At 33.9% G+C, this 12,289-nt stretch overlaps 1 protein-coding gene across 1 annotated transcript; it reads right to left on the reverse strand.

The window, feature by feature from the left end:
• Positions 1 to 1,171: 1,171 nt before the first annotated feature.
• Positions 1,172 to 7,876, reverse strand: LOC142356335 (uncharacterized; the record flags this gene model as incomplete). The annotated part of the gene is made up of 3 exons (XM_075408264.1): positions 1,172 to 1,231; positions 1,750 to 1,911; positions 7,000 to 7,876. Coding segments are annotated over 3 exons (1,099 nt in total), but the record flags the coding sequence as incomplete, so codon positions are not given.
• Positions 7,877 to 12,289: the final 4,413 nt, after the last annotated feature.

Consider the following 12,289-nt stretch of genomic DNA (forward strand, 5'->3'; position numbering starts at 1 on the left):
ATGATAACAATTGTTGAGCTACCGTTTTCTTTAATTGCCATATCATTATAACCCAGGCTGAGATCCCAGGCCCAATTTGGCATGTCCACACCGTCCCAGACGGAACATTTCATTACATGCCCTCAATGTCACACACGGCAAGTACTTATGCCCCTATTTTCGTGGCGTGTTCAAGATTTTTAGTGCGCTCTTCATTAATTTTAAATTTGAGGGTGCTTTTGATGAGCTTCTTGTAATTAACAGACTAGTTTCAGAAATCAAGATTCTGTTCGTTCATGCCCAGACTTTTGTGCATTCATAGCTTCCATAGTTACGTTTTCTCTATAATTATACATAAGAAACGTACAAAAATTCTCTAATACATTCATATCATGTAAGGATACGTCTTGGTTCCCGTGCGAGGTGTCAGTAGTCGGCGCGTATGCCATAAACCCTGGTTATTGCATCGTTTAATTGATACCGTTTTAAAAATTGGATCGCTTAATGATTTATTTTTTTGCAACTTCAGTGCCCGAATTTTTACAGGTAGAATTTTTACAATTAGAATTTTTTACAGGTAGAATTCGTCCTGTATCTACGAATTGCTTGAGCTACAATTCAATTGTAACGACCCCCAGCTTCCGTTATTTGAACTCGTGAGAACAAAGAAAGCAACTCAACTTAAGTTAAATTTTAATTAATTTTGCATAAACAGGTCTTAGACATATACCTTTGTCTTGATTTAATTCCCAACCGGATTGAAGTGGTTTACTTATAGGGATCCCGATTTGTTTGATCTGTAGCAACCCAGTCCGATGTGATAGTGAATCAGATTAGCGAATAGTCAAACTGACGTGCAATGGTAAGAATACAGCGGATAAACAGTTACAAAAACGAACTGCAAAAACAAAATATGCGGACAGACTTTAAACCGCTGAAATGAACTGGACGGTGTAAAACTTTCCTTGTTACTTCCGATGAGCAGCCGTTAAATGCGTTCAAAATGGCCTATGTGTGTGTATTTCCAAGATTCCAGACTAACGTGTTCATTTGAACGCACTCTAATCCTTGGTACGTTAATTTTTATCAGGGAGCGGTTGTAAATATTAGAGTAGATAGAAAGACTCTACGACAGAATTCTACAAAACTAGATTAGAACAAAAAGAAAAAAATAACATAGGGTGCTACATACTCGACGTTGGTGAGGAAGCGCCAATGATAGCCTCCGGGATACCGCAGCACACGCTGCGTTCTACAATAGTTCACAAAACTATTTAAACATAGAATTCCTAACCAAAAGCTCGGATGTTCTATTTTTAATCAAAGCTTCCTGTTTCTTTTCTTGTTAAAGATGAACTACTCGTCTTGAACTGTAAACTACTAAACGGTCAAATTAAGTTTAAGGCACAGATATTTCCAACCAGCGTATTTTTCAAATCATGTACGATAATAAAGCTTTAATTAAAGTCGAGTTGTGATCATTATCAACGTAATCATTATCAACGTGTTGCTCATTATATAGTGATCTCATCATTTTCTAAATAGGGACATGATGAATGTCATTAAGTGGACATGATGAAGAAGCCGAGTATATAAAAATATGGCACATTTAAAGGAAACTCTGCTGCGCCCAAGTTAAAAGTGGTAACATTGGATCTCAGTCTTGTTCTCAGCAAATTCCAGCACTTTGTTTGCTCTCACGATTTATTATCAACTTGTCCTGTTTAGTAACATACTGTCGTCATTAGTATCAGTTAAAAACACACTTACCGCGCATTATAAGGGCTATAAATTGTTCTAGCTTGTCGCTCCCACTTTTCGGTGTTACTTTCAAAAAAATCTGGACTTTGTAATAACAAGGGGGCGCATTCGTAGCAGTCATCGTCTGGCACGTAGGCATTCTGTTGTCTCAGCAGGATGGCCTCCTCTACCCTGCAGAAGTAAGAGAAACCTTAGCTTTTCTCATTAATATGATATTACATAGCTATCTCTTTGTTAACTGTTAATGCTCAGAATAGGGTAGTTGATAAAAATTGTTATAGCAATTCTTACATTATTACCAGTGATCCAGGCTAAAGGCAATTTAAATAAATCATCGCAAATTTTTGTAAGAAGAAGGGCGAATAGGATCAAAAAAATCTACCAATGATCTACTTTTGGTTGTGTTTATTTAGTATATAGATGAAAAAGAACAAAATTAGTGGTGAACGCTTGCTATTTTTTGTGACCGAATTGACTGCATATCTTAAAACTTTTCCAAAAATTTTGCAGCAATTCCTATTTGTAGCTGGGATTAGTGTTTACGCATTGACCCACTAGTTTATGCATTCTGTCAAATACAGACGGATATGTTGCAACGAAGTTCCAGAATGGCGTTGTTGCAAGACCGGTTGGAAGTCATTTCGACTTAGTTGTCTCATCATGGAAGATTATACCAAAGTATCTTACCGTAAGACCACGTTTGCCTTGCGATGGTCCTGTATCAGCATTAGATTAACCTTCCTCTCTCATTATCTTACCTAATAAATTCTATTTGTGAGAACTTGTGATATCGTTAGCCTCAGTAATAGTCAGCTGGCGCTTAGAGATGCTAGCGTTGGGGTGTGCGTTAGCAGGGGATGGGGCGGACTGGGGTCTTAAGGGGATGAGGGGAGCCGAGGATGAGGAACTGGAGGAGGGGGGCGAAGGTCCAAATTGTCTAGTCGAGGAAGGTAGAAGGGGGAGTGAAGAGGGATGACTGAGGGAGGAAGCGGTCCAAATCATAACGCAGAATCGCTCTTCACAGCATGAATTTATGTCTAATTAATAGTTTCGGTGAATCCCATACATAGGGACAAGTAAGACGTAGGACTCTTAAAAAATCAGCTCGGCCAGTTACTGCCTTCCAGGTTTTAACCTGTTCATCAGATTTTTGAGCACAAAAATATTTTGAGACGAAAACTCGGTCAACCAAGAAATTGTATCCGCTGGTCTAATATAATTGTTACAAAATTCAAATGCACACACTAATTCACATACTTTAAAAACAAAAATTCTCCCAGTTTTTTGAGTTTTGATATCTGAGATAGTTTCTGGAGAAATCACATACATTAAACGTTAGAAAGAACTGTAGGAAAATAAAACCACGCATTTTTAAACTGATTAAACTATGGGTTAGAGACTTTTGATGGCGAAAGGAATAAAATCGTTTCTAAATTTTTTAGCATTTCCGATTTTCCTTAGACTTAAGAGATTAAAACCCCAAACCCCAAAGTTTCCCTTGTGAACACCCTTTACCTAGCACAAAACTGATCATTATGCGGACCCCATCTAGCATCATGATGGTTTGCGGGGTTCCAAGGCTGACCAAATCTTGGCTGTATGTGAAAATAGCATATAATTCTGGAGGTGGCTTAACCATTAAAGCACCTAAAGTTGAGGCCAGGAAAACTCATTATCTTATAAACTACAGCAATTATTTTATACCTCAGTCAAAACATATGAACAAGTTTTTGATCTCATTCAAACTAAAAATATCAATACTTCGGTTACCTTAAACGACCTGCTGCATTTTGGATCAACATTGTATGTTGCATTTTGGAACCTTAAAATTACACAAAACATTACTTTAAAAGTTTTAATTCTGAATTATAGTTCTCTAGCCTCTTAACCAACGTTTTCTCCCGTTTTCTTAGCTTCTGTATTCATGAGCTATGTTAAGGCTAGAATTTCAGCGGTTGAACGCTATTGTGATGCCTTCACATATGTTAATCACATGTAAGATTTAATTGTTCCGACCCACTTGTGGGGGAGGAACTATATACTCAAATGGGTTTTTTTGTTCAGTCAATTTTGGACGATCGATATATTCATTGTAGAGAAATGTGAGTGGTATCATTAAGAAGCTGTTCTAGCGTAGAATTCAAAATGAAAATTTTTTTTTCGAATTTCGTTTTTTTCGAGGAGTTATCGAGGACTGAAGTTTTGTGTGAACACGGCATATTTGGCATGATTTTGTTCTTTTAGTGTAATTTTTCTTCAAATTAAGATATCTTCTATAAAAATAGTATTTCAAATTTACATTTCATGCCAGAAAATGAACCAATTGTGTGTTCCTAAAAGACTGAAGGCGATAAAAAGCCTAGTTCTGGTCTCATAGGGAAGTTCACTATCATAAAAATCAAATTCTGTTCGAGAGCTCTATTTTTAGAAAACTTTTCAGTTTTTTGGTTTTTTTAAGTCACCTAGAGTCAAGTCAGTTTTCAAATCGTGGCTCCGTTGAGAACAAACCGCGTTTACAGTCAAAGGAAACTCAATGAACAAAAAAATTGTTTTCAAGGAATTGCTCATGTTTTTTTTGGCTTCGACACTGAGTTTTCATAAATTTAAATGAAAACTTGATTTTCTTTTTGAGAATTTAATAATTTTTTGGAGTCCTATGGTATGAACTAATTTACTAAAGGTGCAATTCCTTCCGTAATGAGCATTAAGTGAACATATCTAGTGCTTTGAATGGAGAACTAATGGCTGTTAAGACTTTAAGAACAATTTTTCGAAAATTTTTTTGAACCTCAACCAATCCTATACTTAATTTCGTGAAATGTAAGTTAGCCTCAGTAATGACAGGACTTTCCTCCTTCCTACTGAAAACAAATTTTATATGGTTAGCGGTTTTATCTACTAACTATTGGATATATGACTTCAATGACACAAGATCTCAATTTTTTTTATTTTTGTGGTTATTTTCGTATTATTGATTACTTTTGAACTCATATCACATTATCCAAATTTTGATAGCTCTCATTGACTCAAAAATACGTTCAGTGGGTCACTGATAAAGTTTTCAGAGAAAATCTTATAGTTTAAACGGCTTCGACACTTTCTTCTCGCAGTTTTCTAATGAATTTTTGGTTTTTGCTTGTTTTTGGTGATGTTTTCATTGTCATAAAACTTATTGTGATGTCTTTTCGATTACCTATGAATGACAAACTTAATTTTCCTCACAGCGGGTTATACTTGAGCGTGTTTTTTGACTTCCGTTGAAATCTAGTGATTTGAATGGCTGTTTAGACTTTGATAATAATTTTTCAAAAAATTTTTCTGAACTTTAACCAATCTTAAACTTTTTTCGTTAACTACTAATCAGTCCCAGTAGTGAAGAGACCCCCTTCTGTTTTACTGCGAACAAATTTAATCTGTTTAGCGGTTTTATCTTCTAACTATTGGTTCTATGACTTCAATTACAAGATTTTAATTTTTTTTTAGATTTTTGGATATTTCCGTATTATTGGTTACTTTTGAACTCTTATCACATTATTCACATACTGATAGCTCCCATTGATTTAGAAAAAAACGTTCAGTGATTGACGTTAGAAAAGAGTTTCCTACGATTTAAATGGCTCAGACATTTTCTCCCTACTGAATTATTGGTTTTTGACTGTTTTTGTTGATGTTTTCATAGTCATGAGACTTATTGTGATGCTTTAATGATTAATTATGCATGAATAATATCTTTTTTCTCCCAACGGGGCATATCGGAGTGTATTTATTGAATTTGTGTTGAAAACTGTTGAATTTAATGGCGGTTAATTCCTTAAAAATAATTTTTCGAATACTTTTTTAAACATTAACCAATCTTAAACTTTTTTCGTAAACTGTTAGTCAGTCTCCGTATTGGGAGGACCCCGTTCTTTTCTACTGCATACAAAATTCATCTGCTCTCCGGTTTTATCTTCTACTTAATATTTTTAAGACTTCAAAGCCACGGGTTTCGTAATTTTTTAAATTTTTTGAATACTATTTCTTATTTTTGGTTCCTTTTGAAATCTTATCACATTATCCTAATACTGATAGTTCCCATTGGTTTAGGAAGGACGTTCAATGGATCATAGATGAAGTTTTCAGAGTAGAGTTTATGACTTAAATTGCTTCGACACTTTCTTCAGGCACTTTTCTACTGATTTTTTTGTTTTTGCCTGAATTTGTTGTTGTTTTCATAGTCAATGAAGTGTTGTAACGGTTTATTGATGAAACATGAATGGCAAACAACATTGTCGTAGCAAACCCCTCAATCCCCCCTTTCAGTTTTTGTTTTTCTTTTCGACAACTTGTAACTTGTTTTCATCATTGAGAGGTCCCGTCCAATTTCTTGTATTTCAAACAAGTAACATATCTACTTATATGATTTGTCACTGAATTTTTGTTTGTTGAACAATATGCATTTATATAAACGTTTTTTAGTGGTCAGTTTTGTGCTTTTTTTCTCTTCTTTCAACACAATCGCGTATTAACAGATCCCAATGGTTTTCAAATGCGGCCCAGGTAAACTTAATTAATGTCTCAGAATAAATCCTTTGTAGCTGAAATAGTAGTATGAACAATTGAATTAGAAGTACATAATATTCAGATAGTGGCTAATGATTTTAATGGTATCAACAATTTGTGTTTTCGGAAATCGTTTGTAATTTTTTGAGTTTTTCTGCAACTTTAGTTCGTTTCTATGGCTTAGTCTAACCAAAAGACACGTCCTTCTGTTTTTGTAATAAATTTTTAGTAATTTGTCAAGGTTTATTTAGTTAAAAGCTAATGCTTTTTAAGACTTGAAATTTCTTAGATTAAAAATATTGAATAATTTGTGATTTTCGCCTCATTATTCGTTCTCTTTGTCGACTTGTTATCTGACTGCTTTTTGACGTTGTAACTAGGTGCTTTTAAATTTTGATTTTCAGTTTTTGCCGTGAAGTTTTTGTTTTTACTAATTTTATTGTTTGTTTTTTCTCGTAGTCTCTTTAACGGCAGATCTCGTTGGCGCTGTAATGAGGCATGGCATTATGTAATTCAATTAGTGGTTAGATTGTGTAACGATTGTTTTAAACTCAAATATCTATTTTGTTTTATCGTCATTTGGCTGACAATTAAGTAAAGAATGTTGATAAGCTCGGGTCGGAACATTATGTGCGAACGCACATTAGCGAGCCTCCTTGTTGAAGTATATCCTCAGTGTCTTATAAAGATTTTTTGCTCATTGAAGCTGAAACGTACCTGTTTTTTCCACTAAAAATTTTTGGAATATCTGAGGAGATCTTCATGTTTATGATTCCAGCTATTGCAGTCCCTAGTAGTGCCAGCCAGACCAGCATTAGAACCCAGCGAACTTTGATAATCAACATGGTGAGTTTGTCAATCAAATAGAGAGCTCTTTTGTGAGCTCTATCAAAGAAATTTTTCATTTGTAAACAGCAACCAGAATTTCTTTTGATATCATTGGGCTGATCATTAGCTGAATTATCTGTAGTACTTTTAATTTGTGCGGGCGATTGAATTTCTACGGTTTCCGGTGTAGATTTTTCTATTTTGTTCATATTTTCAGCTGACTGATTTAATTTTGTATCACCTCCACCACGTTCTTCAAAATTTGACCTTTCATCATTGTTATCATTGCTTGAAATTATTTCTGAAGCTTTTTCTGTTTTGAAGTTTTGATCATGAACTTCAACTGAATCCAATTTATTCACATTTTCCGAGATTGGTATTAAGTTTTTCTCGATAGAACTATTTACTTTATGTTCGGCTTTGCTTTGAGCTTGCACGTTTTCGTTAACATGGTTCGGAAATTCTTGGTTGACAATTCCGCTTTCAGTTGAATCATTTTTCAAGTTTCCATCTTTCGAGTTTCCAGTAACATGAATATCTACCGGCATGACTTTCTTCGCGGATTTGTTTTGTTTGATCTTTATTAACTTGTCAATAGCATTTCGCATCCATGTAAAGAATTTGGGTGCAACTTTTGGTAGGTATAGATGCCAGAGAGTGAGAGCTGGTGGTATAAGTATGACGACGAGAACCCAGCAGACCAGAACCATAGTGCCCATGAAAAGGCCAAAACTCTTCACGGCAGGAATTGGTGATACGATGTTTCCTGAAATACACAGAAGCAGCTGTAGTTATTGGTAAAGTTACTTGGGATTAATCTCAAAGGGATCACATTAGTAGCTAGGTCCGTTAGTTAATGTGCACCTTGATAAAGTCTGCATGCATCGGTTACTTGGAATAATTGAGAGTCAATTAATGTAACAGTAGTCTACTAAATAGCGGATAATACAGTACACAAAAACTAACTTCAAAAACTTAATATCCAAACACATTTCGAACCGATGAAAGAACTGGGCGGTTTTAGAGTTTTCCACGTCATAAGCGAAACAGCAGACGTTACACAAAAATTTTCTGTTTATTATGGTTTCAGCCCAGTTCCATCAAAATTTCACTTGTATCCTTGGTCGTTTAAAAAACTCATTTCAATTTCTTTTCAGTTTCTTGCATCACAAAATTTAAAAGGTTCTTAATTTTTACAATTTGTGGGATCAAAGAACGCGCCTCTGTTGCCATAGCTCTACATTTTTGATCACACAACTCATTAATGTCATGATATTCAAAGAACCCAAATTTCAAATTGTTAGCGCAATTAAACTAAGATAATTGACAAAAAAGATTTGGATAGAAAATCAAGAACATAATTGAGTACTGCTTCTGATTTCAGAACTCAAAGCTTTTTATGAGAATACTCGCAAAATTTTCATAGACATTTTAATTTTAACTTACTCGTTTTGTTTCTTCGATATTTCAAAAATTAACAAAATTGGCACTTTCAGCGTTTTTTATATTCAGCAAATTTCTCCACTGAAATCCTCCAACAACGTTGGAACTTTTATTAGCACATTCCATACAAAAAGTCAAAACTTCTCATCTACCCAAAATATGATATCAGCAGAACCATGCATTTTTGCTCAAAAACAGGCACAATTTTGCTTAAGGCGTCGTGGAGAGGTAAGCAACTGAAAAAAAAAGAGATTACCGTTCTCGCGAAAGGGGTACAAAATTAAGCCGGGATGCAAACTATTGTGTCAGATATCCACTAAAACGAATAGAATGTGTTGAAAATGAGTGAAATAATGTCAAAGATGAAAAATATGAGCTCACGAGAGCTGGAAAATGTTTTTCAGTTGAAAAATCAGCACATATAGCAAAAAATTTGCTATATGTGCTGATTCTTGCTACATGTGTTAACGAGACAAAACTGATTTTCCGAAGTTTTTCTACGGAAAATCAGTTTCTTCTCATTAACTATCAATGCATATCTCAAATATATTTCGAAAAATTTAAAACAAAATCTGGGTTCTCAATAACATTCGAAGTCCAATTGTGTGCCTCCGTGAGAAAAATTGAGAAAAATCCATTACAAGTGCTGCTTTCTTGATCAATTCTAATCAAAACAAGAAGGCTCGCATGTATCTATGCGCGGCACAAAATGATTCCAAATATGAATTTCGAGACGTGCAAATAATCATAGCAGGCTTCTAAGACATTCTAAGACAATAGAGAAGAAAAATTAGTTTTGGCCAAAAAAGTATGTGTTTCCTGAAGATTCTGTTAAACTGGCAACTGTTTTAAAAATCAACTAGAAAAAAAACAGTAGAAAAATATCTAACCTAAATCAAGAATATTTAGATATTGTTTTTTTTCTTTTTGCTTCAGTTGATCAAATGGTCTTTGGTGACAATTTTAATAAAATCTGAAATTTAAAAGTTTGCGGGTAATTTTCGATTACTCATTACGATGCAGAGGTATACCCCAAAATTTCCGCCTTAGTAAAATTGGCTCGAAAATTAGATACATACAATGAACGAAATTAGGAGACATCCTTTGTATCTTACTTTTCGCAAAAGGGGTTCCGCGAATTTTGCGAAATAAAAGAACATTCGGTGCGAAAAGTAGGCAACAAATCTTGTAGCACGTTTCCGCTCAATTTAGGTATCTATTATTCGAGCGCATTTTGAGCATGTAATAAGCACTTTAATAAAGATTTAATTAAAGCTTTCAAAGCTTTAAAGTGCTTTAAATACATGCAACCACAAAAACTGATTTTTTCCCTAAAAATCCCTCGCACATCAAAGGCTTTGTATATCAATATGGGACTGGTCGAGTTTAATAAGTGGTAATAAATAGTACTAATAAGTAGTAATAAGTAGTAATAAAGTTCTATAAGTAGTAATAAAGTAGTAATAAAGTACTACTAATAGTAAAAAGTTAGGCTTAATTAAATAAGTATTAATCAAGTTAGGCTTAATTGCGGATTATATGCGAAATCGATCTACATTGCGTGCAAAAAATCGATACATAAATGGAGCGGATGCGTGCTAAAACTCGCGCGAAAAATAGGTTATTAAGTTTGTACTTGTATTTCGCGGCTAAAATTAGGACACTTTTGCGAACACGGGATACGATATTCCCTTCCATTTTGCCCGTTTCTGCTAAAGTAGCTATTTTCCGCAATACTGTTCCACTTTCAATGTATTTACATAGTAAAAACGAACACGAGATACACGCATCGGGCATATCTGCCCGTGACGATTTGGGTATACCTCTGCATCGTAATGCTCTGATTTCACAGTTAACTAAATTTGACACTGCCTTTATGGTACATGTAGTCAAAAAGTAAATAATGAATATGACTAGAAAATTTGGATAATTTAAGTACATTAAAAGGATTTCAAGTTATCTTAATCACAGAAAATTTAAGAAACTGAAAAACAAAACCACAAAAATTAAGTTTTTAACTTGCATTGTGTTCAGTGGGGTGATCTCAGAATGGTCTATTTGTTGCAGCGGGATTTTGTTGCACAAATGCAGCTTTAATGTGGGTTAAAACAAAGTGATTTTGTTTTTATCTGTCTTTGTTTGTGCATAAAACTGACAAATTAACAACGAGTTTGTCCAATCGAGAAGCGTACTCCAAAAATACTTCAAGTAAAATAAGGAATGAAACTTTCCTCCAGATGTAAAACAAATATAACAAGTGGCAAGGGAAACCATAGCCTAAAGAAAATGCAAAAAAATCCAAAGTTATATTTAACAGACTCAAAATACCTAAACATTACATCATGACTACCTTGAATAGAAAACGTGTTTCCATTTTTTGTCGTGGAGATTAAACCTTAAAGTAACAACTCAAAACAAAAAAAAGCAAAAGTTTTTAAAAAATCTTTCTCTATTAGAGCTCCTTCGGCGTGGTTTTAATTGGCATAACGACACTGAGAAGATGATGCAACAACGCACCCTACAGAAATACACACTAAACTTTATTAAAATAATTACAACAAGAGAGAAGAGTTTCAAACAAGGAGGCTCGGTAATGTGCGATCGCACATAAGGTTCCGACCCCACTCATCCACAATTTTGACATAATTCTCCAGCAAATCCAGCAAATGAAGAACTGATAGAAAATCCCAAAAATTCAAGTATTTTTCAAAAAAAAATTGTTGTATTATCAAAAAGATAGCCTCCAAAGCAAATAACTCAATGGAGTAAAAAATGATGCATTAAATTATTGAGATATATTAATATTAAGAAAGCCAGTCAAGACAAAAAGCAAAATTTAACAACAACAACGAAAAACATTAATGACATTAAAAACTTTATGTCCGTTTTAAAAAACAAAACTTAATAACAAAGCCATAATATAGTCACATAAAACTGAAAATAAACAAAATAACTTAAATTTCCCCAGAAAAGATATAGGACCAATCCATAATAAGGCTTGGTAACAGCTAGACAACAAAGAACAAAAAGAGTAAATTTGAAAAAACTGCTTATAATTATTCAAAACAAATAAATTCAAAGTTAAACCATTAGAAATCAACTAAAATATCCCATAGGTTTACAATTACCAATGCTTCTATAGAAGAGGATTAACAACTGTCGGTATTACATTGTTTATGCTGTTACAAAAAGAACAACAAATAGACAACAAACAAAAAATCAATTAAAATTTGCCAGAAAACGATTTCGATGCCGTAAAGCCATAATTTGTTCCCCAAACTATGTTCAATTGCGCCTTTTTCGAACACTGATAAGGTATTTTGTGACCTCTCATTAATGAAACTAGTTAAAGAGTAGACAAAAAAGGAAGAAAAAAGGCAAAAATAAGTAACACTTGTTTTTTTTTTCGAAAAAAAAAATTCCAAAGACATGAAAGCCTTTATTACAAAATGAAAAAATTAAATAGGTTCGTTTATGCTTCCAAAGGAAGCCCATGAGACTTGCAGATATCCAAAAATTGTCTTACGTCTATAAAACGAACGTCAAATATGACAAAAATCGAAAATTAATTTTTTTTTTGAAAAACCTGTGTCGAAGCTAGTAAAGGCATAACAAAATCATTAAAACATTAGACTTTGTGATACTAATCGGTTTTGGCACCTTCTTTTGACAACAATATTGTCATATATGGCCTGTAATTAACGAGACTAAGTATCAAACAGACAGAAAAAGGAAC

The sequence above is a fragment of the Convolutriloba macropyga genome, unplaced genomic scaffold (genome assembly GCF_964194025.1).
Source record: "Convolutriloba macropyga unplaced genomic scaffold, txConMacr16.3 SCAFFOLD_6376, whole genome shotgun sequence".
In the NCBI taxonomy this organism is placed as follows: domain Eukaryota; kingdom Metazoa; phylum Xenacoelomorpha; order Acoela; family Convolutidae; genus Convolutriloba; species Convolutriloba macropyga.